The following is a 27463-nucleotide window of genomic DNA, read 5'->3' as shown; positions in this document are numbered from 1 at the left end:
AAGCAGCTTACATTTTACTTTATTATCAGTTTTATATCAGACGAAATTCTGCAATGTGTCAATTCATAGACATTCATAGACATAGAGATCAAAAAAAGTCAGTTGTTAGATAAAATTTGAGACTCTGCTCAGTTGCGAAGAAGCAGAAAACATGAGCTGCTTTCTTAAACTGAACTCCTCAAGCCTTAAAATCACAGCAGGAACGTCAATGGACTTAAACTAATCTTTATTGGAAATGATTTTCCTGTTCATCAGCACCGCCATGGAGGCCACAGGCTGAGAACACCACTCTCCCATACACCAGTGTTTGACACTGTGAGTAGCAGCAACACAGTCATACAGTATTCACACTTTGGAACATAATTATTTAAAAGCAAACTTAAAAATAATTACAAAAAAAAACACAGTGCAATATTCACATCTTTTCCTATGAAGGTCTTGAAATACTTATATGTCTATACATATTTATATCTACACCCAGAGTCCCAAAGTGTCAGCTAGTGTTTCTTTGTTTTCTCGTTTTTCTTCTTCTGATATTCAGTGATCTTTCTGTGAAATATACCTGCAAGAACAAATGACAAAGTTTCTGTTAGTGCGGAGCAGAAATATACAGCTGAAACTTTAATCATTAAAACGTATGATATTTAAAGTAAACCACGGTGTTTCTGAAGTGAAAGATCACCCTTTTCTGTTAGCTCTGTCTGACAGCAATTGACTAGAACTCCACCGAAATGTGATTCAAGCTGAATTATCAACCATTTACAACATAGTAAAACGGCTCATTTTAGCCAAACACTGCAGGTTATGGTTCTGATTGACAACTTTATCAAAATATGAGTTTATTAGATCTGGATCCTCAGCTTAATGACTTACGCAGATACATCCTTCAATTTGATCATCTAATACTTGAAGCAGCTATATCCTTAGAAATAAATGATGAAGCGTGCAGGTTAAGGTGACGTGTCTTCAGATCATTACATTGGCTTTCCATTACCACTGTTCCCATGTTGATATCAGAGCAAATTTTAATATTGGTGTGCCCTTAAAGCTACTAATCTATGACGGCGTGGAAATCTACAACAGAACAGAAAGAGGAGAGGGTCAAAACTCCTCTGCAAGGTACTGACAATGGTACAGAAAACACTCCTGGATCAAGAGATGGGCCGTTTTCACAAATTCCTCCTTTGTTTTGCTCATCCACAGAGTGAGGAGAAGGAGGCAGGGGAAGAGTGGGTTAGAGAGCTTAATGTGTGACTGTCATCCGTTAAGATGGACCTGTGATGAAGTAAGAGGGCCTTCCTGGATGCTCTGCTCTCACCTTGCTGCTGTCCTGACGGCTGCTGCTGCTCCAGCTCCTGTATGAACAGGTCAAACATCTGCGTCTGGATGAACTTCTTGACAAAGTGTCGAGTCGTCTTGGACTCGATGGCCTTGTAGAAGCGTCTTTTCTCAAACACGCCAGGACCGCCTTTTGTGTACTTGATGTAGGAGCTGTAATGGCCGACTGTCCTGACAAAGAAATGGAGGAAGGCTTCAGACACCACCCGGTTCACCTCCTCCACCTTCTTCGCCTCCTCTACATCTGAAAGAAAAGAAGAGAAAAGGGATGTAGGGATCTCCCGCGCCGACGCTCCAGTTTGACCTGAGTTTACTCACCTGACACCTTTTTCCTCTGACTCAAAGCGTCCAGTATTTCTGCCTGAAGCTTCGGGGGAACAATTGAATCCTCATCACCAATCTGCACAGGAAGATTTCACTAAATGCAGGGACTTAACAGTTTTGATAAATTACATATTAAGATAAAGCAGTTATTGTAGCACTTACAGTCACCAGAAAAGTCTTCTTCTTATTCTTCGATAGGTCAACCAGCAGTAGCTGTCGCAACAAGAAAGTTGAAGCTATGAGTAACTCAGACTGAGGAATCACTGAAACAGCACAGCTGAGTCATCTAGCTGAGTCATTAGGCTTTCAGAAACACAAAACCCTAAGAAACTTTTTGGTTGCTTACTTATTTATTATTTCTCAGGTATTTTATATTTTAAGCTACAAATGAGAAAATGCCACCACCACTGAGACCTCTGCTGTTTAATTGACCTACTATAACATGGATCCTCTAAAGAAAGTGTGTCTGGAGAGACAAACCGGTTTAAACAATTTAAATATTGCATTATATATTACCTTTTTTTTCTTCATGCTAACCCATAAAAACACGCTAAAGGTGTGACAAATTTCGAGAATACTCACAGTGTTACAGGAACAAAGACATAATAATATCAGTTTTTGTCGTCTAATCACATAATTATCAAATCAGTTTCCTGCCATTCTTTTGCCATTTTTATAGGGGTTTTTTTGTTCTTCAATTTTTTCATTAAATATTCAATATAACTCGACATTTAAAGCTCGCTGCGTTTTGGGTCCATCTATAAATTCACATCTTGATCATTAATTCTGAACGGATTCCTTCATCTACTGGATTCCAAAGTAGATGTAAAGTAGACGGCTCCTCTCCCATAATAATAATATTGTCATTAAACAATAATTGAGTCAGAAAATACTTTGGCTATTATTTCCTTATTAACCAGATGGTGCCCTGACTTGGTCATTATGATCTAAATTATTAACATAATTCATAACTGCCTTCAGCATCTGTCAGTAGTTGTTTGTAGCCAAACCAAACCGTGAGTTGCAGAACACTTTGTTCAGTGAGCTACATAAACACATGAGTAACACATTCAGGTTGAAAGATGTGATAAACAAAAGCGGACTCACGTCACTCTGGTCGGTGACCAGGTCCAGCAGGCGCTTCTGGACCCCCAGCAGGTAGGGGGTGGGCGCCATCACCACGTCGATCAGGATTTCTGGAACGATGGAGATGAAGGTGTGCTGCCAGGAGAAAGGATAAAGGAGGGCTGCTACTGCATGAAGGACCTGAGATAATGTGCTGCAGACAGACAGACAGACATCTTCATCACCAAATCTGATGGCACATCAGATTGCATTAATGTGTGCACCTTAATGCACAGCTGGATTTTCTAGTTTGCCATGATTGTTTTCACACACACACTTAAAGGGGGAGTGTTATGCATTTTTCTGCCACATAGAATCGTTTTAGCACAGTCAAGTAACTATGTTACCGTCAGTTATAAAATTACTGTATATGTCAAACATAACTCAAAAGAAATTTGACTTTGTAATTTAGCGCCTTGAAATTGGGCCTCTGTCTCACTAAAAATTCTGGCTCTTTCTCAAACTCCACCTACATGGCTCCTCTATTCGCTCTTTAACAGCGTTTTTACCAGCGTTGCTCTGAGAAGCAGCTCCTATAATGAGCTCAGAAGTACCAGTTGCTAATTGTGGCTGGATAGTCTGAAGGAGCTGAGAGGGTGAGTCACGGGGGGAGGAATGCTCAGTCGGAAACTTGGAAACTGAAGGAGCTGCGTCTCGAAGGAGGTGCTTGATCCACCCAGGCTATTGCACAGCTGAATGGTTGTCATGGAGATTAAAGGATTTTTCAAACATGCATAAAATAATCAAGGCAAAACTGCAGGTATGTTTTCCATGAGGGATTAACATTATAACATGATGTAAAGCTGAAAAAAAAGTCAATTTCACATTATAAAGATTCTTTAATATTTTTATAACACTTTTTTCATGACCTCAATACGTTTTATGCTTAATAAAGGTTTTGTCTGTATATGTTAGAATTCCAATTCAGTGTCATGAGGCCTTATTTTATCTCCAATGATAATTCATGATCAATTTTTTGTTTCTCAAGAGTCGAAACAATCTTTTTTCTAAAGAAGAAAAACTACCAAACTCCTCTGATTGGTTAATCAGCACCTCATGACGGCTCCTCTCCCATAATAAGAACACAATGATGAGATCTAAGCTGTATCTAATTCTGTATCGCTCCTTCATATTTGTAACACTGATGTTTTATTTATCTACCCTGTCATTTAATGCGGCACATCGTTGCTACAATTCCTTCCAGAGAGTTCTCCTCTCAGCGAGATGAGCCCAGAAAAAACTCCAAAGGGAGAAAAGAAGGAGCCATCCTGAACGAGGTCCACCTGTCCTGATAAATACCTAACACTGAAATAGTTTACTGTGTGAGTTCATTCACCCTAGTTCATCTGCAAAGAAAATGATCCGTCTCTCGAGAACGGCAGCAGCAAACACCTGCAACACCTCCTCGTCTGTCAGGCAGTGGAACAGAGTGCAGAAGTTGACGTGTTCCAGCCAAGAATCCAACGGTCGGGTCAAGTGTATGATCTGTGGGAGAAAACGCTGCAGTCGTTATTTAAACCACCACAGGTGACTCATTCAGAGTGTATATAACTGGATGAATCATGTGTTCACACACTCCAAATGATATTTCTTTTTGTATTTATGAATTATTAGTTATGCCTATCTCAGGTATTCAATCAGGAACTGTCGCTGGGTAAGTTAGATAACTTGATGAAAATTCTCATTTCCAACTGGGTTATGGACACTGGCCACACATTGGACCCCGTATAAAACTCATTGGCCAGTTTCAGGTGCAGCCTTTTTCTGTTGTTATTTTTTGAACATTTTGAAACGATAATAATGCAACGTCTGAGACATGCCCACAACACAACAGGAAGTTATGCTAAAACTGTTGTTTTTGTATTTTGTTGACCCTTCTGAGCCACCGTATGAACCAACCAACCATCAATTTGTATCAGCTAATGTGTAAGCCTACCAATAAAATGAGCTGTAATTTCCAAGAGTAAACTTTTTTTTTTGGATAGAGCAACAAAACCAGCTCTGGGAGCCCCTATTCTTCTACATTTGGTCTCTTTTATAATAGTATGCTTTGTTTTTGGGGGCGGGGTTTAGATACTTGGACCTCAGAATTCACCAGCACATTAGCAGCACAATGGAAGCAAGTCTTTACAAAGGCACAGAAGCGTGTGTGTGTGTGGGTGTGTGTGCGTGTGTGGGTGCGTGTGCGTGCGTGGGTGGGTGTGTGTGTGGGTGTGTGTCCTCCTTTCACTGCGGGGGCTGGTCACAGAAAGGAACACGATCAATACTTGAAATGGCTGTGAGATGCTGAAACATGGTATATGACCTGATGCAGACAAGGGTTAAGCTTTAGATCAGGAGCTTCTTGGGTAACACAGGACAGGTTCAGACAAAGCTGCATGTGAACACACCCGCCTGGAAGATCTTATATAAAAGTCACAGTGTTTTCAGGTTTGAAATGGAAATTGTTCTGCAGAGTTTTGCCATGAAAACAATCTACCTATTTAATCTCTTTATCTGTTTTGCTTCATGTTTTTCATGCTTGGAACTAAATCTTTCTCCGTCAAGATATCTGAACGTTTCAAACATAAATGTTACAAAAGGAGTTCCTGCATACACTAAGTATTTTAAGTATGTTGATTTCCATGACATTCTGCCTGCAATGCAAGCGCCTGACATTCAAGAATTACAGCCACGGTTCTGCCGTTGTGGATTTTTTTCAAACTCTTTAAACCCCTTAAAAAGTTCTCATTTCCAACTCTTTAAAAAGTTTAAACTTTTTAAACTTAAACCTACGGAACGTAAAACACAAAGCTGACATTATTTACTGTAAGAATCGGGATTTGATATCAGCAAATATGTAAAGAAAGTGTAAAGGTCAGGGCGGTGACGATCCTGACTTTCAGTTTCTGTTCCAGTTTGACTTGATTTGCAAGATGCCTGATCATGTGGCAGTTCAGTCTCCTCTGACATGTGCATGTTGATTCCGGATCTCGGCCATAACTTTGACAGGACAATGTTATCACAAGCTGATAACAGCAGAGCCTGCTGTTTGGACTTCTGTTTGTAAAACAGATTGTTTTCCCTTCAAATGACTGAGGACATCGTTTTCTGGCTGAGTAAGCGCTTAGGAAGTGAGCTGGTCAACACATGAACTACTGGTTTTATGTTGAAAACTTCAACATAAATCAGAAGAGCTGTTCTGATTCAGCCACCGTCCTGCAGAGTCGTGACGGGAGTACAAGAAGAGAAACAGCCCTTAGACATTTTCATCAGGAGAGGTGAAGTGCTGAGTTCACAGCAGGTGGGGGAGGGGGTGATTTTTTTTTCTTTTTTTTTTTTCTGACCTCAGTGCCCGACTCAGGAATGAAGCTCTTAATCTCCACTGTTTGTCCTGGAGCCGGGAATGAAGCCTCTCTCAGCTTCTGCATGAATGGGTAGATCAAGGCCATGGAGATCTGCCGACGCTTCTCCACTTCATCGAATATCTGCGCACGAGATGTTGTTACACACCACGGTTACATACTTTATGTGATGTTGCTAGGATCCTGTTTGTGTTTGTTGCTCCCACACAAGTTGCCAGGATCCGATACAATATATGATTCCAGCTATGAATGCTCTTCCAGGGCGAGTTGCACCGTACCTTGGAGAAGAGGCCGAAGCAGGCCAGCGAACTGATGATACAGAAAGCCTCTGGAGGTCGAGCTCCTCTTCCTCCTGGCTGTAAATGGGAAGAATTAAAGCGTAGGCATTTTTATTTGGCACTGGACGTATTTCCCAACAGTTTGAAGAGTTTAATCCTCAGACTCACCAGTAATCTCCTGCAGTATCCGTTTCGTCTACTGCCGTCGATCTCAGTCAGAACAAAGGAGAAGGTCTCACTGCATGTTGTCAAAAGGAAAAGAAAAAAAAAAAACTGTATTTGACGAAAACAGCAAAAACATAAATAGGAGACAGCCGGATGAGTTGTATTCACCTGGGGTACTCTGTCAAAGGAGCCCAACTGATGCCCTCTGGGAAACAAAACAGTGTGATTGCCTTTAAGGTCTTCTCCTCTTCCTCCTTCTGATATTTGGCCATGACGTCTCTCTGACAAGAAACCCACATGCTGTTATAAACACCTTCTATCAGACATCCTGTACTCACTTGAAATTCTTACAAGCGTTATGCAGGAGTTACATGCTTTCTTCCGGTCAGCCATCCAGATTTTAATCATTTGAACATAGCACTACAATAAAATTAAAAAAGAACAACTTGTTTTCTTCACTCAGGCAGGTTTTTGGTTTGAATCATTTTCCACCTATCTTAAATTTTGTAAATTAATACGCTGTCACTGGTGTATCTTAGCACCAATGTTTAGACAGAAGAAGAGTGTTCTGGGTTCAGAACTCTGTTTGTGTGATGTTTTTAAAACTAACTTTAAACTGGCATAAGAAATGAATAAGATTCCAATAAATATTACTTATAATATTATAAAGGATTTAATACATTAAATATTAACTTAAATGTTTAATATATTAAATCCTCTCCCATGTTCCCTGCAGTCACTCCTCCCAGATGTCCCATAATAAATTATCGTCATGCCTTGTTGACTGATAGACAAGCTGAAAAACTTGAAATGATCAAAACAAGACACATTGAAGGCATGGACCACCACATCAAAGTCATTAAACTGCATAACTTAAAAATTTGCTTTCATCATAAATAAACAAGATTATTTTATATATACACTGAAATAACTAGTTAGAAGGTTAAATTCTCAAACAAATCTCATGTTTCGTTTTCATTTACAATGATAAATAAAACATGATAATCAGAAGGTGGTAATAAAGTACTTAAATAAGTACTCATGTCTAGTATATACACTGTTACTTGAGATGAGATGAGAAAATTGGGAAAATAAAACAAAACATAAATTTCTCTTACAGTAGACAGTTGGTGTTGCAAAGTTTGTTCACAAAGTTATAAATTTAAAGCTTTAACAACTTTTACTGCAAACCTGTTTGAGTAAGACTAACACCAGTTCAACACTCTGACCCACATTATTTAAAAGAGCAAACCTGTGTAAACTTGGACTTCACTGTGTGACTGACCTTAGGAAACTGGTAGGTGATTTGAGGCTCATAGTTGCTGCCATCTTTGTTCTTCTTCAGGCTGACCACCACTAGATACTCAAAGAAGTACTGGCCACTGACACGGCGGGGCTGGATGGGCACATTGTCCAGGACTGGCAGGTTCTCCCTCGTCTCTGCAAGATCAGGCTCTTTGATTTCTACACAGAAACACACAAATATAAAGTGAGTTAGAGAGCAGAGAGGGAGGTAGGCTGATGTCGCCATCTGATGCCTGAACTAACGATGGCTAAAATCAGAACAGCTCCATTCTCTGCTTACAGGTGGAGGAAGATGCATGACTGGGGTGGATAAAAAGACCATGGGGACATAAAGTTGACGTGAAGAGATAAAGGATATATTACATTTTAGAACATGCTTTTCATCCACTTGAACGATACAGGCCATGTTAGAACCCCCATTTAGGGTCTTCAAGTCAATATTGACTAAAGTAGTTCTTAGGATAACAGAGCGTAAAATAGGGTTTCACTCGTCGATGGATGGATGACAAGAGGAACTGTGTTTATGGAGAAATTTAAAACTGAATCGCACTTTGAGCTTATTCACTACGAATGATCAATCAATAGATCGGGACTTGACAAAGTATTGCGAATGGCAAGAACACCATTGGGTTTCTTTGCAATGTGTTTGGTGTCAGACTTTGTATTTTTGTAATTTGTATTTCAAATGACACATCGTTACTCCACCCAGAGTTTGTTAGCCCACTAGTGAACGTTGGCCAAAATGTAGAGCAGCTTCAGATCCAGATTTAATCAAAACCAAAATCATGTTTCCGGGTCTCAACAGGGCTCTGCGTTTCTCACTGAATCAGTATTCAAGCAATGTAATTCTTGTCTGAAGGACAGAACTGGTTTCAGTCAGTCATGAGTAAATGTTCTTCATCTTCCACAGAAAAACACAGCCACTGATGTTGCTCTTTCTGGATCTGATCTTATTGATCCCTGCTGCTGAGCACTTTATCGATTAGTAAGTACCAACATGCCAGAGGATGAGGATGGCGTTCCTGAGCTGAGAGCTTTCAGGTGGATGCTGTGGTGGAACAGAACCAGAACCAGCAGCAGAGTGAAGCAGGAGGTCTGACATAGAGATCCCTAGTTGGTAAGGTATGTTCACATGTGAAGCAGTCAGGACTCTCAGCTTTGAGCCGAGTGCCTGAACAGGAACACTGTTAGTTCCTGCATTCTCCCTGAGCGCCAACTTTACCTGCAGGTAAAGATCTGGGCCAGGATGAGATCAATGAAGCCTCAAATAAAAGTTACTGGTTAACGTAAACAAAGTTACTTCAATAATCCATCTTTATAGACTTCTTAAGATTAACATAAAACCAAAAAAAACCTAAAAAACAGTGGTAGTCTTTGTAAAAATAAGCCACGTTTGTATTGTAGAGCAGGCTGCGAAGCTGCTAGTGGAGATAAAATGTCGGCGTTGACAGTTAAAAATAGGGAGTCCAAGGAACAGCTGCTGTTTACAGTAAATGCTACCAGTGCCACCTCATTAGGTCAAAACAAAAGCACACCTATTATAGACGGTGAGTCAGAGGGCTTGTGGACACCGTCAAGCAGAGTCTCAGAAAAACAAGGTGCACTACATTTTTACAGTATGTCATCTCCAGGTCCATTACCAACCCCCACTCACCGTTCACATGTCCTTTACTCACTTTTTTTGACTAATGTCCTCTGACATTAGGGCTGCACAATATTACAAGGTCTTGCAAAGGCGATAACATTGGCAAATATTACAATCACAATATCAGATGCGATATATGCCTTTTACATGCTTCCATCACTCTGTGACCTTTCACCTTTTCTGTATTATCCTTTGTGTCTGACGGGGGACTCAATGCACACAGTGAACAACTTATGAGCCAACAAATATTGGACTCCAAACAGTCCTTTGTGATGTAAATATTGCACACACTGATATCTGAGTGTGAGACATAACACTCTGCAGAAGTACAGGAGAAGAATACGAGCTCAGCACAATAAGAGATGATGTACCATTTAACCACCAACAGGAAGATGACGTACATTCTGACATGTTTGTTACACCACTTTCACAGCATGAACTGATTCCTACTCCTATACTGATTACATCCTGGTGTAACTTCAACAAAAACGTGGATACCTTTTTTTTTTTTAAAGTGCCGGTCTACTTCATGTGGAGATGACCTCTCTCTCAACTTTCCAGTTTCTGTGTGAGCGCACGCCCTAGCACTCTCCTACCTTTTAAGGGGTTTGGCAAAAAATCCCTCTGTGCTTTAAAAGCTACAGCCAATATTTTCCACATTTACGATTCCAACCGCCAAAAGAAAACAGGTGTAAAATCTGTAAAGGGCTTAAAGATGTTATAAAGCTGTCACTCCTATTGTTGCTTTTTCTTTTTTATATACAATGCACAGGAACAGTGTTGAACTGTGGCCGATCAGTTCCAAGTTACAACCTCTGACATCTAATAGGATGCATCCCAACACTCATTGCAAATGATCTGCATTCTGTGGGATATGGTCATTTGAATGACAAACACTTTTCCATTTAAAAGGAGTCACTTCTTTGCTTGAAGTTCATCTTAAGGAATTTTCAGGAAGTTCAGTAACTAATAGTCCTACGCCAATAAAAAACAGTTTTCCATTACCACTGAATATCAGCTCTGGTGGGTGGGGTCGTCATATAGTGGTTGGGGGGGTCAAGAGTCCAAAGATTAGCGCAACATACTCTGTATGCAACACAAACACAACGCAGCACTGGAGAACACATAAGCTGTGCTGAACATTCAACTCAATCTGCAGCTTTTTGTCAGACTCAGAAACTAAGTCAGAAAAGGGCTGTGGGTGGTGAGACACAACACTGCAGAACTGTATGGGAGACTGTAAGACACAACACTCTGCAGAACTGTATGGGAGAGTGTGAGACGTAAACAGTGACTTCACCCTGAGCCCAGCAGTGATCCACTGTCTTCCTTTCTTACTTACGTTCACATTTTCATTGTGAACGTAAGTAATCTGGTGGTCATGTAACAGATTTTTATGTTCATGCAGATACCACAATGTCATGAATCCACAGTACTCAAAGTTATCATACGACTAATGCGTTCTCTGAATGAAATAAAATAAAATAAGTTTTATTTTCAATTGAAAGTTCCTTACTTTGGCACTTAGGCATCATTTTGCTAAATGTGGTTGTCACAGTGACTGCTGCTGCTTGTACTTCTGGCTGTTCATACATGGATCTTGTCTTTGCAGACTGGCATGGAGGTGCACCTTTCACCCACTCCATGCACTTTAGACTCACTGAGCCCATTCAGCCGCTGCTTTACTGAACACTCTGCTCCATACTCAGAGAACAGGCTAATTCTGACTTCCTGCACTCTGGCATCAAAGGGAGGAAATACAGACGAAAACCACCTTTAGCAACATCAACAAAACCAGACAAACATCCACTTGACATGATACTCACTGTCCTTTCTGCCTTTGCGGAACGATGGCCACATAGCACTGAACCGCTTGAGGGCCCCTGGTCGTCCATCATTGTCCCCTGGTGGTGTTGCACCTACGAGGAACAAAAAAAAAAAAAAAGCAGCTCGACAACACCGAAGCCGCACAGCAGCTTCGCCACGCTTCCTGTGCGGCTTTCAGCACTCAGACTGTTTGCAGGTAGTGCACCTGAACGCGCTGCACTGCCTTATGCACCAACAACCTCTAACACGGGCGACTGTCACAAAGACGTTGAATACCAGTTGGTTCATGAAGGATTCCCGAAAGATGGAGTCACAGTAAAAAGAAAGCACATTTGAAAAGTTTTCCACAAGCCCGCGGTTCTGGAGTTTGCAACTTTTGCATCTAAACAACTAAGGTTTTGTGAGGTTGAATTTAATAATTGAAGTAAATTAATTCAACCTTTAACAATTGAAAAATTAATAATAATTGAATAATCTTAAATAAAAACAGCTCACATACCTATACATAGTGGATTTATTTTATTTTTTTATTACCATGAAAAGACTCTAAAAACATCAGAAACTCACAGCGTTTTCCAGGCACATCGGCGGTGGCGAGGTTCTCTTTGGGCTGCTCACCTGCACCACAAAAACAGTCTGCGGTTAGTCAGGGTCCACATTTAACACACCCATCCTCTCACATCCCAGTTTTATGTGAAACTAACTGACATGGTCACCATGAGGCTACAGCCAGGCTGCAGATGGTTGGGTTTTCACTGTGAACACCTCCTGGCCTGAGACAACGCATTATGTTGCATTATGCAGAAATCCAGCATAACGATTGAGGCTCAGAGTATCTGTGTCACAACTGATGAGTTGTACAGTCTGTCCTCCCTTTGCCCAAGTTGAGAAAGACGCTGATTGGTCTCCTGTCCAGCGTGTCTTTGTGTTGCCCTGTGATGGATCTGTGGCCTGTCCAGATGCACATGAAGATACGGCTCACAATTAACTAGACCAGGACTGAGCTTGTTTGGGGACTTAATCACCATGGTGACCACTAAAACGACTAATCATAAAGAGGCTCAGGTTAATAAAGTTTGGCTCCAGTCAGTAATCCTGCCTCCTGAAGAACCGAACAGCAGACAATCTACACGGCGTGTAGATTACTGCGCAGCTGGAAGCACTGCTCTGTTAGAAATGCTTTCAGGTAAGCAGAAATAAAATCAAAACATTTTTTCATACTAGATACAATTTCAATCTTTCAGAAAAGGAAATTAAAAATGCCTGACAGTATTTTCAAAGAGTTACTTTTATTTCAATCATTCCTCCTGTGAGTTGTACAGCAGAGTATTAGGGCCGGGCTATGAGCATTTTTGTGTAATCGTGAGGATAAAGTCACTATATTTGCAGAATAATAAAGACACAATTTTACCCGGGGAATGGCAGGGAAACCCCCTCCTGAACAAAGAAACTAGGATCTTTTGTATCTGCTAGGTGATTCCAGAAGAACTTGGCAGATTCCAGTATCTTTCCCAAAAGATTTTAATTGCACACATAGAGAGGAAAAGCAAATAATCATTTAATGAAAGGAAAAATATCTGCATTATTCTTCTGCTGATCGTCTGACGAATCTTGTTGGAGAACCGCCTTGCCGGGGCTAATATTTGATCTTTCTCTAAACTGTTTCAATGTTTGTTTCATAGATTTAACCAAGTGGATGGGAAATAACTGTGTCAACAACATATTTAAAGATATAGTAGCTGTAAGAGAACGTGGAAATATGGTAGACACACGACTGCCATTGTTTGTTTCTATACCTAAATGATTCTGGGATGAAAATGGGCCAGATAACAGGTCCAGATAACAGGTCCAGATAACAGGTCCAGATAACAGGTCCAGATAACAAGTCCAGATAACAGGTCCAGCTCAACTGCAACAAACCTAAATTAATGAGTGTTCGCTCAGGATTGTGCACAGCAGAGTGGAGCAGTAAATAACACAAGAACAAGCATCATACCAGCTCCCGGTTGCCCAGCGACAAACCTCTGTCCACACTGTTTCTTCACCACTCATCTTGTGAGCGCACTGCAGTATTAACAGTCTGCTGAGTCGTCTGTTTACTTCATCCTCCAGAGAAAGAATTTTCATTCTTGTGTTGCTTTCAGGTGATGCAGAAAAAAATATATAACATTTTCTATGTGAATTTGGGTGGGAGTTCATTTCCAACACAGTTTACAGTTTATCAGAACAGGTCTCTGCAGCTTCTCACAGGCGAGAACTGACATGCAGACATGCCTCTCATGCATAGCTGCCTTCAGGGAAACATGGGAAACTACAGCATCTGAGTTTTACTTACAGTGTGAATGTATCAGCACACACACACTCTGTATAGATTAGCAGTGTGAGCGGAGCTGCATTAATTTTACCATGCTGTACAGCTGCAGATGCAAGGAGCGCTGGTGTTAGCAACTCTTTTTACAACCTAAAAGTAGGCTTGTGACTCGGTGACTAATTTATTGTCTTAGACATGTTTCAGGGAGCAGATGTGGCCTTTCTCTACAGGAAAGGCAAGAGGATTGCAAAGAAACATGTTTTTCTTTTAAGGGTGAATAATTCCCCATCTTCTACATTTATCTTCTCCAACATCAGCATTGTGAGGCAGGCAAAAACTCAACTCCTTAATAAACGGCTTAATTACTTTCAGTTTGACGTGACTCAAAGACTTTCCCTCGTTGAGCTTTCCAGAGAAAAGGGGGATAATGGAACAGAAAGAGAAAGCTTTCAGAAAGACTCACAGTCTGGTTTATCCTTCGAGTTTGCTCCAAAACTAAAACCAAAACAGACCTGAATCTGTCAGGTCTGTTCCACTTCGGCTCGCCTCCGTTTCAGTTCTGCTTTCTGTCGTTTTGAGAGGTTTACACAGGTAGTCTTACAAGAAGACTTGTTGGAAATCGGTGCTACATAAATAAACTTAAATGTTTTGAATAAAGTCTACCATCACAGTCGGGGATCTTCCCTGGGCGCCTGGTTATTTTGTACATTTACAGTTTAATTCTTCTGGACCCGACATTTCTGGGTCCCCCGTAGTTAATTTCTACCGACCATGTGTAGGTATCAGGTAGACTTTACAAGCAACAACTTGAAATCATTTAGAATAATCTACACTCAGCTCTTACGACTTGCTGCTAAACAATAATAGCATCACCCTTTATCATATTTCATTGGAGCCAAACGGTCTGGAGGGTCAGAACCACAGTCAACGGAAAATAGCAACTTACATCTATAAGGATTGTCAAAAAAATGGTCTCGATATAATCAACACTGGAAAAATGAATTATTCAAACATGCTTGCGTCAAAATCAATACAAACAGCTTGTTGTTGGCCCCGCCCACCAGGTCATGTCTGCAGGTTTGCAGATAACAATCGTCATCCCCCACTGTTACCGACTCAGCAACTTTCTTGCTATATTTAGCAACATTTCAGACAAAAAAAGTCTGTATCGGGAAAAAAAATTTTGAAACAAGCTAGCCCTTTCTGCTGAAATATTACCTTCACAGACACAAACAGCAAACTGGCGGCGTTGTGTCGGCTTTCCAGCTTTGGCTCAAGTGCTGATCTGACTGTGTTGGTCTTTAAATAAGTGGCCTGCTTGGTGTCTACATACTCCAGTTAACGATAAATCAATTATTTCAACAGTGGCAAACTAAACTTAGGAAAAATGTTGAGAATATATTATTTTAAAGCATCCTCTCACTGTTCAGCTCACAGAGCACATTCTTTATTTTGAGATTAATAAAAAAACTGGAAGATAAGAAACCTGGACTACAGCCTTACTACCAAGTAAGTCATTTCACTTCAAAACTTTGTTAGCACATCCTGCAGTTTGGGTTGTGCTGAAGCTGCTAATGCAGAGTTTGTTTTGACAAATTACTTAGACATTAGACATTTGGCTATACACACAAGCAGAGTAACAAATCCCACTGGGTTCCCTCTCCCCCTGGCTCACTCTTTGCTGAGTCTAAGATCCACCATTTTGCTGGCAACAAAAGGTGTTTGCACTCTGTTGCAACAATGTCAACATCAACAGCAGTGCTGCTGCTTCTCCACCCACCAGTTGCACAACTCTGAATTTCAGCAAACACGAGGAAACAGTACAAAACTCAGAAGCAGAGAATGCTCTCTCCCAGGTCTGATTTTGAGTGCAATTCCTCTTTAACAAGCAGGCTGGGATCCTGCTGAGCAGTCATGCTAACCCTGAATTGTGTCTCCTCTCAGCTATGAAGCCAGTGGGTGGAAATAACAGTCCTGAGTTAAGAGCTCCGGGCCTGAGGCTCCTAAACAAGTTTCAACTGAATTCTGTTTGAAAGCTTGAACGCAGCGCGTCACTCCTTCTCAACAAACTGAAGTCCAGATTTGATCCGAATCTGCTGGTGGATCTGGTCACTGGGAAAGTTTGGTTTCATCATCATGTTCTTGTGTCACCAGATCTAATCTAAAAGGGATGGCGTGGTTCTGGTCACACAGGTAGGAAGGAAGGGATCCAGTCGCTCCTCTGATGTCAAATATTAATATTAATAATAATAATCCTACATTTCCATCCAACAGCCAAGAGATGGTGATTGAGTTAGGTCTGCAGACGTTACAGATGCCAGGCTGAAATGACAGATGTAGAGAAAGCCACCATATCCGTCTGCCCTGGATCTCACTTAACATCACGGTGCATTTTAAAGCAGCGCAGTAAAGAAAATAGAAAAACAAAGATTTGGGTAACCGTTCAGACAGGTAACAACTAAACATCCTCTACATTTACACACACATCTGGAAGCGCCAATAATCAAAAACACTGTTGAAAATCCACCCAAGTAACTTTTATGGGGGACTTTTTAAAATTATTTCGCGGGATTCCCACACCAATAACACCCCGACAGTTTCACAGCAGCTTTAAACTCACTCCATCTTTGCCTAAAGTTCTTCAGCCCCACTTCTTTTCTTCTCCGCGTCACTTCACTCATTGCTGCTGAGGTCCACCGACACGCCGTTCACCTCTCAGCGGCTGGTCTCTGACGCTCCACAGCGACAAGTCATCGTCTCCATCCCCGCTCAAACCACGCATCCGTCCGGTTTCGCAGTCAGAGCGAGCACCGCAACGATCTGTGGGGAGCACGGCTCCTCTGGTGCGTTCAAAGTCGGGCGGAAAAACGAAAACTCCGCTCTCCAGATTGTTCTGCAGAGCTGATGTTGTTGTTCACCGATTTAAGTGCAAAGACTCGATTAAGTAGAACAGTTATATATATATATATATATATATATATATATATATATATATATATATATATATATATATATATATATATATATATATATATATATATATATATATATATATATATATATATATATATATATATATATATATATATATATATATATACTCACTAGGTTGGAAAATATGTGAATTTTTTTTTTTGCATAATTTTACACAAATATTATTCCAGAATCCATTCACGTAATCTCTTTCAGAAAGTGTCTTACATTTCTATGTATTTTAAAAACCTAAACATATATATAGAATGTTTAAAATTACAGCAAATTTCCTACATCAAAAATCAGAAACTAACAGAGTAAAGATGACCCTCAGTTCAGAATGCTGTTCATGTGCAATAAACTGTGCATAGCAGTTTTGCTTAGAAGAGCTACAATAAGACATAAAGCAACACTGAACTGAATATGGTTCCAAATATGCTAAAAGTATGCAGAATTACATATGTTTAGTGTAACTGTGATTATCTGGAAAAACCAAGTTCTGGTGCAAATATATATGACATAGCAAGAAATACTTATAACTTTGCTGATTCATTTTAGTGGTGGGATTCAATTAATTTGTTTAATCAAGTTTATTCCACAATCTGTAATTAACTAGTTACTTTTAAATATATTTTAAAAATTCTATCAAGAAAGTAAGCAACATTTTATTTCATTTCAAAAATCCTTTGTGCTGCTAAATTATTGAATAAAAAGACATATGAGCTCAAAAACAAATATACTCATTGCTTTTAAAATGTTGATTTGTTTCTTCAACCATCAGATTAATGTAACATTCAGCTTTCCAGTGTTTCAGGAAGCCCTGATCATTCATGGGACAGTGGACGCTGAGCGTTGGGGACGTCTCTGCTTTTAGTATTGAGATGCTATTTTAGGCTTGAATAGCTTTAGCTAATAAGCTAATTAACATTAGGTTTGTGTTCTAAACCACTAAAAGGCATTCCATGATATCTGAACCTTTACTTTCACTGCAGCCACTGTGCAGTCTGGTTTGATGTGAACATTGCTACAATTCACTACAATGTTGCTCTGGACTTTTGCCAACTTCTGTGACGTTTGTTATAATGTAATCTGCAGATCAACCCTTGTGGACGCAGAGTCACAGGGAGAAACCAGTTTCATCAGAGGGTTTGGAGGCACCTCAGCACGTCTAAAACTAAAATCTTAGCTCTGATGATATTCTGTTTTTCTCAACTAACACACCATCCATCCATTTTCCAACACCCTTGTGGGGTCAGGAGGGTTGCTGGTGTCTATCTCCAGCTAACGTTTCAGGCCCTGGACAGGTCACCAGTCTGTCACAGGGCAACACAGAGACATACAGGACACACAACCATTCACACACACACTCACACCTATAGGGAGAATTTAGAGAGACCAATTAACCTGACAGTCATGTTTTTGGACTGTGGGAGGAAGCCGGAGTAACTCAAAAACCTTAAACTCAAAAAGTTTTCTTATCACAACATTTAACAACCCACACCGAGTCATTCTTTACAGCTAAACATGAAGCTGTTTACGATGCTGTCTGTGAACCATGTGAATTTATCCTTCATTAAACTGTGTGTGTGAGCTGCCTGCAGAGCTGTGACCCTCACTGCTTAGAGTTCTCACAAACACCACCTGTTGTTAAAACAGCATCTATAATGTAGGCTGCTGATATTAATAATATTTATCATATCTGTTTGCGGGGATACTGCGATAAAAGCGGTGATTTGTGCAGCCAAGCTGTCACCCTGCTCTGTGTTCCTCTGCAGACGACAACAGAAGAACTGTTAAACATTTGCAGGAAGAGACGCTGCTAGTGGCAGGAGGATGTGGCTCTTACGTCGCTCTCTGGCCTCGGGGAAACCGGGACGGTTTTGTGCTGTGTTTTAGAACCTGTTAAGAATCACTTCACTGAAAAATTTAAATGGCAATGTTTACATTTTGCGACAGACATGGCGACCAGTCCAGTGTGACCCCGCCTCTCCCGGAACGTTAGCTGGAGATAGACACCAGCACCTCCTGACCCCACCAGGGACAAGGGTGAACAGAAAATGGATGGATGGATGGATGGATGGATGGATGGATGGATGGATGGATGGATGGATGGATGGATGGATGGATGGATGGATGGATGGATGGATGGATGGATGGATGGATGGATGGATGGATGGATGGATGTTTATATTTCAGACAGTCGTACATCAGGCCCGTGTCAGCTGTAGTTATTTGTAATTCACATTTAATTATTACTCTCATCATCCCGGGTCCTGCTTGAGAAAAACAGTAAAAACAGCCTCAATCTTTTGATGAAAGGTTTTCTTACAACATTTGGTTTTAAAATGGATCATGACATGCTGCCTGGAGAAGCCCTCCGTTACAGATGCATAAGGTAGAAAAATATTGTGTTAATTCCTGTTTTTGAATGTGGTGAAACTGTTTGGTCACTCTAATTCTTTTAACTTGATCTCATTTGAAGTTTATGTGACAATTCTCTATTATTCTAATGTCTAAGCACGCTAAAATGCCTGTTCTCTCTTGCTGCACTTTATATTTGCATTTGTGTAACAAATGGTTTTTCTCAGCATGCTCTTCTCTGGCCGAGTCTCCTCCTCATCATGTCAGACTGCTACTCCTCTCTCTCCTTTACTGATAAATGAAACATTTAATAACATAGTGATTTTGTGGCTTTGATGGTGAGGGTGTGGCGATCGAAGGCATTTTAAAGCCTTTGGTTTAGTTACAGCAAGTTTTCTGATAAAATGTAATCTCATATCTTAGCTTCTCTTCACTGGGTCTTTGTTGCTAAATATAATTTTAAAAAATTCTCTTCTCACATACAACGCTCTTAATAATCAAGGAAGCTCCGTTATTCATCTGCCATCTGACTGAAATGCAATGAAGTTGTTTGTCTTGTAGTGCCTTGAAGTGGCTGGTGAATTGTGTTGTGACGTAGTTTTGTTTATGGACAGGTTTTAGTAAAATACTGCACTCCTCAACTTTCCACTATGGCATTGGCAGTTGCTGTTTTACACACCAATCGTTTGATGTTTCAACACACACCACTGCATGGATTTCTTTAGAATTGAAGAAAACAGGCTTGTGTTACTTTGGCACAGCTCTTTGTCTTAAATGAATTTCCATAACTTCTGTGATTTGGTCATGTAATCCTTTCCCCATTGTTTATTTTTAGAGAATTTTGGAAAATCATTTCCTTCAAAAGTAAGGAAATGAAAACATTTCGATATGTTTCTGTAACCGTGTCTGCTGGGTTTCATCCAACCCCTCAGACTGTGAAGGACATGCACAGCATCTGAGGCTCTGACACCTATAAGATCAGATATCCACTATCTCTTTCTCACGTGATGAGGTTCAGTCAACAAAAACAGGCGTTTTTATTTCCCTGACGAAGCAAAGGCAAATATTAGCTTCATACGTACCAAATTTTTTCAGCAGCTCTTGAACCCGACTGACTTCTGCAGGACCCGCTTCGTCTGCAACCGAGACGAGGTTTGAAAGTGAGAAAATACGCAGGTGTTGGCTTTTCTTATCGTAACTCGTTAAGCATTTTTGCATAATACAGTCATTTTCAATGAATTTTCCTCATTTGTCAGATTAAACGTACCTTTGGAAAATAATCTGGTCTGTTCAACCGGTTGGCGTCTGGTAGGAGATTCCACAGGATCTGCTGTAGGACAGGCAGACTCAGAAATAGTTACCTCCCATCGACCATCAGATTGCTCAACACCTATAATAACCCCACAAAGAGTGCATGAAAACGCTAAATTATTTACATTTATACATTTATGTATTTATAGGCACGATTGTGGTTTTCCTGTGTTTTTTCTGTGCGACAACATTTTGTTGCCAGTTTCATTGTCGGGTCTTTGTGTTACAATAATAACATGAGTCTAAGTCTAACCTTTAAGCAGGTATTAAATATGCTTTTCATGAAGCCACATTTCTGTGTTAGAAATTGGTCTGAAAAACCTAATGTCATTTCTAATCTTAAATCTTGTGCTTTTATTAGCTGTAAGCAGAAAATCATCCTAGTTAACAGAAATAAAGGTTTGAAAATGTCACCCTGTGAGGAATTAATCTATGATATGTGTTTCATTCAATGAACTGACTGGCTTCAATAATATTCTGATTTATTGACTACGACTGTATGTTTCTGACTGATGATTCTGTTGTCAGTCAGAATAAGTACAGGATGAACTGAAGGCCTTGAAATGTAAAATTGATTCAGAAAGTCTTACTGCAGGACTTTGTCATGAGGCTTAGACTTTGTCAACACCACTGTCACATTGCTTTGCCTGGTTGCCTACAAAGAAGTGTGTGGTCTCGATGAAGATTGTCAGTCTGTGTCTAATCTCCAGTTTGTGTCAAGACTTTCCCATATGAAACACGTGAATCTGGATTTAACAGAAGTTGTAAGGTAATGCACAGAACAGAAATCTGAATAGAAACTTATGTGTTTTGTTTAGGTTTAACTTTAAAAACAGACACATAAACAAAACCCCCACAATTATCGAATATTGCTTACTGATTATTTTATATTTAACAAACTCTCAGTTTGTGTTTGATTGTTGACGTAGTTGTTTATTTCATAATAATTGGATGAAACTCAACCACAACTGAACCACTTCCCTGTCCCTCTCTATGTTTTACTTAATTTGACATTTTTTTGCACAATGAAGCTTTTGTATTTACCAACAGGCGGTTTGGTCGCCTCCTCTTGCTTTCTTTCACAGACTAAACTCATGGAGGTCTTAACGACCTTTCATACAGACTTGATAAAGGAGGCTGGTTCAGTTCTGGGAACAAATTTCTGGATTCTACGTGAAGTCAAGAAAAACATGGACAACCCTGAACATCTTCTTCATGAACTCTTCAACAACTAGATAATGTCTGAAAAAAGTGTTATTTAAGAAAAGAAATATGGAGGGAAGTAGGTCAGTTGTTTGACCTTGGCAACCAAAAATCACTCAAACATGTCCCACACAAAGAACAGAGCATTCAGTCTGTTACAGTTTTATGTACTTAGGGTTAATATTTACAGTATTTTGCGATTATTTAGAAGCGTTTTTTGTGCTGCCACTGCTATTAGCTAATCTAACACAGGGGTGGTAGATTAGTTCACACTTTACCGTTTCTGGATGATTCTCGAGCTGATGAGAAAGATCTCAACCCCCTCCGGCGCTCAAATCCACCCTCGTCCTCACTGTTGTGCCGTTCTGTAAGAAAAAAAATCAGGTTTACAAAAGGTATGAGCGAAGCTTTTACTGAATAACAGAACATCAGCATGATTGAGCCTCACATTGATCCACTATCTTACTTTTGATACGAAGAGATGAAAAACTGAAAGATCTTCGAGTGTTTGGAGAAATAATTTGTCCACTTTCCTGAAAGGATATGAAAATGTTGTTAGGAAAAATGAAAAACAAAATATCAAAATTAATTTGATGACAACCAAACAAATACGTATGAAATATTTTAGCCGCCCTTGCAGGAGTACATTCATTAAAAATAATCACACACCAAATAATTAGTAGATGATTGTTAAGTACTTGATAAAATTGTAGATGTTTCTGTCCAGGTTTCATCTGCTAACAGTGATAACTAAATAACTAAAAAATTGACTGCTTCAGAGCCAAATAAGAAATGTTTTTAAATATAATGGTGATACAAAAGTGTTTTTTATTATTATTATTTCAACTATATGCTTTGTATTCTTAGTCTTTTTCCATGTCATTGTTTATAGAAATTGTTCATCAAGCTGACTAGAAAAAAGTTTTTCTTTTCCCTTTGCAAACGCCCGATGATCATGGTGAGGAATTTCTTTCACCAAAAACTGAAAATAACCAGAAATAATTAAGTTACAACAACATTTATTTTCCCATTGAGAACAATAAAGCGTTTTTGAATTTGAATTGAATTGATGGAGTTCCTCTCATCTTGCTCCTCATTCCTTAACTCCATTGAGGATTTTTTCTCAGTCTGGAGTTGGCAGTAAAAGTATGTGAACCTTGTCTAGTCTCTATTTATTTCCCATAATTACAATTTACAGTTGTGCTCATCAAAACTTTGGCTATAGTGTGTCAAAATATCCCTCCACAGAACACAATTATATTGACAACATGACTAAAAAATTTGATTGTCTTATCCACAAGAACTTGTCATTCTGAAGATCTGAATGATGCTGATCAAATATTTAATGCTGAGAGACGAACTGAGGGTTTTGAGAAAGAAAACTGGCTTTTACAGGTAATCCACGCTCTTTTGCTGCTTGTACAATTTTGAGAAAGCAACTAACTGTTCTGCAAATGTCGAGAAGGATTTGACAAATGCACTAAAACGACTGAGAAGAGCCGTAATATCATGAGTAGTATCAAGATTAGTTTTATTCCTTTCATTAAATGTTCCACCAAAAGATCACAAGCGTAATATCGAATCAGATCACGAATGTATCATAAATCAAACGCGATGAGGTCATAACAATTTCAGCTTTGTTCAGTTTGACACAGTCATCTCAGGGTTTATAAGGATTTAGTGGCTCGTTCTGATTTTGAAAATCTGCCACTACTATAGTTACTCATTTATTCTGGAAAGTCTCCAAAAATAACTGGACAACCAGCAACGCTTCCGTCTCATAAGGCTTGTAGAGAGCGAGGCTTTTCTGTGCCGACCTTTATGACTGTCGTAATCGGAGGATTTCTCCTGAGTGCGTTTCGTAAAGCAATAATTTTGGGTTGGAACTTGTTCATAACGCAAAACCATTTCTTAACTGTGCGCAAAGAAACGTCCCACATTGTGTTTCACTGCAGATGCGTTCACTCTGAACTGGATTTCTCAGCCAGATTCTCAGCCGAAGGCCTGTGTTGTCGACATTGTAAGCGAGCCTCATCGGTTCTGGATGCGAAGACACTCTCGCTGTTTATAGCACAGAAATGACAGGACGCGTCCCTGTCCTCTGGGAAAACTCCCCGGCGACATAAACCTCTACTCTACAAATGGAATGCGTCAACGGAGAAACGAAGAGCTAGTGCAACTCAGAAGAAAAGCAAAGTGTTTCACTTAATTTCTCATTCCCTCCCCCCTCAATTTAAATGGTTCCAGTTTGCTGTCCAGTGCATCAATGACCATTCTTGGGAAAATTCCTCTCCGTGCAGGAAGTGATGAGTTTTGTGTTTCTTATTTGTTTTGAATGAATTACTGAGCGGAAGGTCTGAGAGAGAGGACTGGATAGTAAAGGACAACCGTTCATTATTTATGATGCAGTGATCCAGATGCAGTGTTTATCGAGTGCTGCAAATGCCACCAAATTATTTTTGTTATTTAAACAGAATAATATCCCAGCAGTCATTAGTGACAGTAGCTTCAGGGACCTATGATCCATTTCTCACTGATTACTTTACCTGCGGCTTGTTGTGATTTGAAATTAGTACAAAAAACGACAAAAATGAGAACGTATAGGCTGTGATGATATAAGGAACTGGAATTGAACCTGTGGTTTGAGAACAGATCAAATCCACTAAATCAGTATTTCAGGACAGACTTTAGTTGTTTCAATGCCATTTTTATGATTTTTACTTTGAACCAAAGAAGCCAAGTACTTCAGAGCAGCTCTAGGAAATATCAAAAGTAACTTTCTGTCATCTAAAAACTCCTTCCTGATTGTCTGCAATAGATATTATTGCTTTAAAAAGTCTGTAAAGAACTAATCTTGAAATGTTTCAGGAACTTATCGCAGTGGTTTTGGATGACCAAAACCTTTCAGAAAACTGCTGACACTTGCATATTTACACAAGCAATTATCTGCCTGTTGTTTGAACAAATAAAAAATAGTTTAAAAAAAACCAAAACACTCCAGTTTCACACAACACTACTTCCCTAAGAACAGTTTCATGCTAGCTGTGTTGCAGTGCTAATGCTAGCTTTTGAATGAACAAAAAAAATTGACTAATTAATTTGTTCTTTTTTAATCTACAACTATTTTATGGCTTTTCGCATTTCTGTTGGTTTTTCTACTTATGAATGCATCTCTTGCTGCTCCCACACAAAGCAAATGTTAATTTAAATGTCTGTCTTTCAGACACACAAATACAGACCCAATTCCCAACGACAATCCTTTCAACAGATTTTACATTAGCGGATTATCTTGCTGACCCTCCAGTGCATTATGGAGCTGTAGCGTGGTACAAATGGTTAAAGCTCATGTGCAGTAGACTTGGTTTACACTTCCAGACTACATTTAGAAAAGTTAGGTTTCATCATAGATTTTATCAAGCAGGTAAACGCAACATTCAGTAACTGAGGAAAGCTATAAATCATCCACGATCACCCAGAAATAGGAACGCTAAACTCGTCTCCCCAAACTCAGCAGCTACAAAGCATGCTCTTGTAATTGTCACCGCAGGAAGTAAAAGTTGTCAAGATCAAAGTTCTGTGTTCCTCGCGTCATGTGATACAGGGCAGGAAATGTCTGAAGGTGTCATTGATCATAATTTTAGATTTCTACAGCATGGGTCTGTTTTCGCTATGACAACCGGACTAAGTTTCTAAAGACAGTAATGCTGCAGGCTTACTGGGAGGCAAATGAACAGCCTTGACCTCTAAACACTGTGACCTATGAAGGAGAATACTCACCACCTGTGCTTTCCCTGAAGCTTTGTCCATTTGTCCTGTGTGTGCAGAGGAGACAAACGTGTCCACTGGATCCAGAGAAAATGCTACAACCGTGGCATGAGTCTGCTTTTATCTGCTCAGCAAGACACATGTAGAGAAATGCATGGGACGTGCAGAGCTGTCTCGAGTGCTAATGAAGAGACAAGTGCACACGCATCAGGAAGTGCAGCTGATGAAATGTGCAGTTTGTGGACTTCACTCTGATGCCAGGATTTCCTCTTTTAATGTTAAACCAATGCGCCGCGTCACAGCCTGGGTGTGTTGTGAGAAAGTATTGAGAGGAGAAAACCTGTTGAGCAGCTTTTGAATCCAGTTGGGCGAATGACTGCATATATAATAAACAATAGTCTTTATTCACCCGGAGGCTGGTTCTTGTTCGCATTCAAGCAAGGTGAGCAACTGCACCATTCACTGTGGGCAGCCAGGTTAGGAGACGGAACAGGTAAAAAGTTTCCCATTTCACAACATAAAAAAAATAAAACAAAACAAAACAGAGCTGGCCCTCCTTCCATGGGACACACACAGAATGTGTAAACAACACACACCCTGACACACAGGAATACTTGTGCTGCATATTCATTTACCAACACAAAATGTACTTTTGAGTAGATAGTTGAATTACTCAGCTTTATGTCCATTTGAAAGAATCTGTTCTATATTTACTATAACGCTTTGTGTTTGAAGCCACTAATTCTGAGGCATCTTTCAATTATTATGTGTATGTTACAGTTTTGTCTTGATTGCTGTGACCTGCTCAAAGGAACTGATCCACTCAGTTTTCATCAGCAGGAGATAATAGATACCCCCCTTCACTCTGATTTGGCACAGTAAAGACAAACAGGTTATTCCAGGGAGGGGGTGGTAAATGCTTTACTTTGGTCTATCAGTGTTGGGGGAGGAGCTGAGGATCTAGAGGTGAAATCAGAGAGCGTTGAGCAGGCAGGCTCTTCTAAAGCTTCCTTTTAATTAGTGCTGAGGAGGATGAAGGCCCAGGGGGCAGGCAGGTCAGACTTTGATGGATGTGGTGTTCAGGTTTCAAATCATGACTAAAAACATGTTTAAATAATTTACTTGAGTCATTTTTGTTGCAAAATCTAAAAGTGTTTAATTTTGAAATGAAGCCACTTGCCCCGTTGCTCTTATTCTAACCCTGGATGTAACAATGACAACAACCACAGCATCAGCAGCACTAATTCAGTCGACAGCAGTGGGGTTTTTATTTGTTTTGTTTTGTTTGGGCTTTTTTTAGAAATTACTTTCAATTAGCATCCTTGGCTTAAATGCATTTCATATTTTTGTCAACGTGAACCATTTGTCTCATAAGAGAACCATCCTCATTAGACAGCCCATCATCCAAGGTCGCATGTTGGAGCCGGCAGAAAATTGTCCAACGGCTGCCTTTCTTTTATCATTTAGTTAATAACTGTGGATTCACAAACACCATCATTTGAGCACTTTAGCACACGTTTATGTGCAACAAGGTGCTTGCATAAAAAAAGAAAGCTTGCAAAGCTGCAGAGACACTTTGAAACAAAGCCTGGCAACTGAGCCTGTGTAGTGTTTTTTATTTTTTTCTTTTCTGACGCTAAAAGTGAAGATCGTATTCGGCCAAAAGACAATCCTAAATAAACAAACAACAAGCCCAGCTAATCCTCACAAAGCTCTGCATGAGGTGGGATGTTCAATTCCAAGTGATTCTCCACGTGTCACCGCTGATGTCATTCCTCTCTGTCATCGCCCCGACACGTTGCTGCAAAATACCAACACAGTCATTTCATAGAAGTTGTTAAGCTGGTGAGCATTTGGTCAGTGGCATAGCGTGTTGCTGCTATTTCCTGTATTCGTTCTCATGTTTTCCTCACCCTGTGCTTCTGCATTATGGTTTGTTAAACTGCAGTATCACCATGTAACGTGTTAATACCACATTATTGGGCTAAACAGTGTTTTCACAATGCGATGGCCCGTTTGTCGGCCGTTTGGTCGACTCGTCACAAAAGAGTTTCAGTTACAGTTGTGACGCTTCCTCTCTGATCTGAGGTCAAAACTGAAGTAATATGGTTACAGTTACAAAAACAATGTCAGGGCTGACATCAGCATGCATTCCTTGTGTTTATAGTTTATATTGAGAGCACATGTA

At 39.9% G+C, this 27463-nt stretch overlaps 1 protein-coding gene across 5 annotated transcripts; it reads right to left on the bottom strand.

Moving 5' to 3' along the window:
- Positions 1-209: 209 nt before the first annotated feature.
- Positions 210-25534, bottom strand: LOC122819170 (DENN domain-containing protein 2D-like). 5 transcript variants are annotated; one of them, XM_044095710.1, is made up of 18 exons: positions 25288-25534; positions 21977-22043; positions 21789-21875; positions 20264-20386; positions 20079-20132; positions 11919-11969; positions 11351-11443; positions 7860-8038; positions 6743-6855; positions 6578-6647; positions 6410-6487; positions 6114-6254; positions 4124-4272; positions 2770-2941; positions 1825-1875; positions 1657-1738; positions 1319-1582; positions 210-562 (listed from the first exon to the last, which is right to left on the bottom strand). In XM_044095710.1, the coding sequence occupies exons 1-18, from the start codon at positions 25315-25317 to the stop codon at positions 498-500; spliced, it is 1869 nt and encodes a 622-aa protein (XP_043951645.1). In that variant the 5' UTR covers positions 25318-25534; the 3' UTR covers positions 210-497. The 5 variants fall into 5 exon arrangements, with proteins under 5 accessions (XP_043951645.1, XP_043951732.1, XP_043951815.1 ...); XM_044095797.1 differs by having other exon boundaries at positions 20264-20326; positions 25288-25530; XM_044095880.1 differs by having other exon boundaries at positions 20264-20323; positions 25288-25530.
- Between the last annotated feature and the right edge of the window lie 1929 nt (positions 25535-27463).

The sequence above is a fragment of the Gambusia affinis genome, linkage group LG01 (genome assembly GCF_019740435.1).
Source record: "Gambusia affinis linkage group LG01, SWU_Gaff_1.0, whole genome shotgun sequence".
NCBI classification, from domain to species: domain Eukaryota; kingdom Metazoa; phylum Chordata; class Actinopteri; order Cyprinodontiformes; family Poeciliidae; genus Gambusia; species Gambusia affinis.
Note: the sequence above shows the minus strand (reverse complement) of the source record. Positions and strands in the feature narration are given on the sequence as shown.

Excerpts from the sequence above, each read along its gene's own strand:
- LOC122819170 (XM_044095710.1), bottom strand. The coding sequence starts at position 25,317 with ATGGACAAAGCTTCAGGGAAAGCACAGGTG. Across the intron at positions 6,856-7,859 it reads TCACCTACCAGTTTCCTAAG|AGAGACGTCATGGCCAAATA; the intron begins GTCAGTCACACA and ends GTTTCTTGTCAG. Across the intron at positions 1,739-1,824 it reads AGAAGACTTTTCTGGTGACT|ATTGGTGATGAGGATTCAAT; the intron begins GTAAGTGCTACA and ends CTTCCTGTGCAG.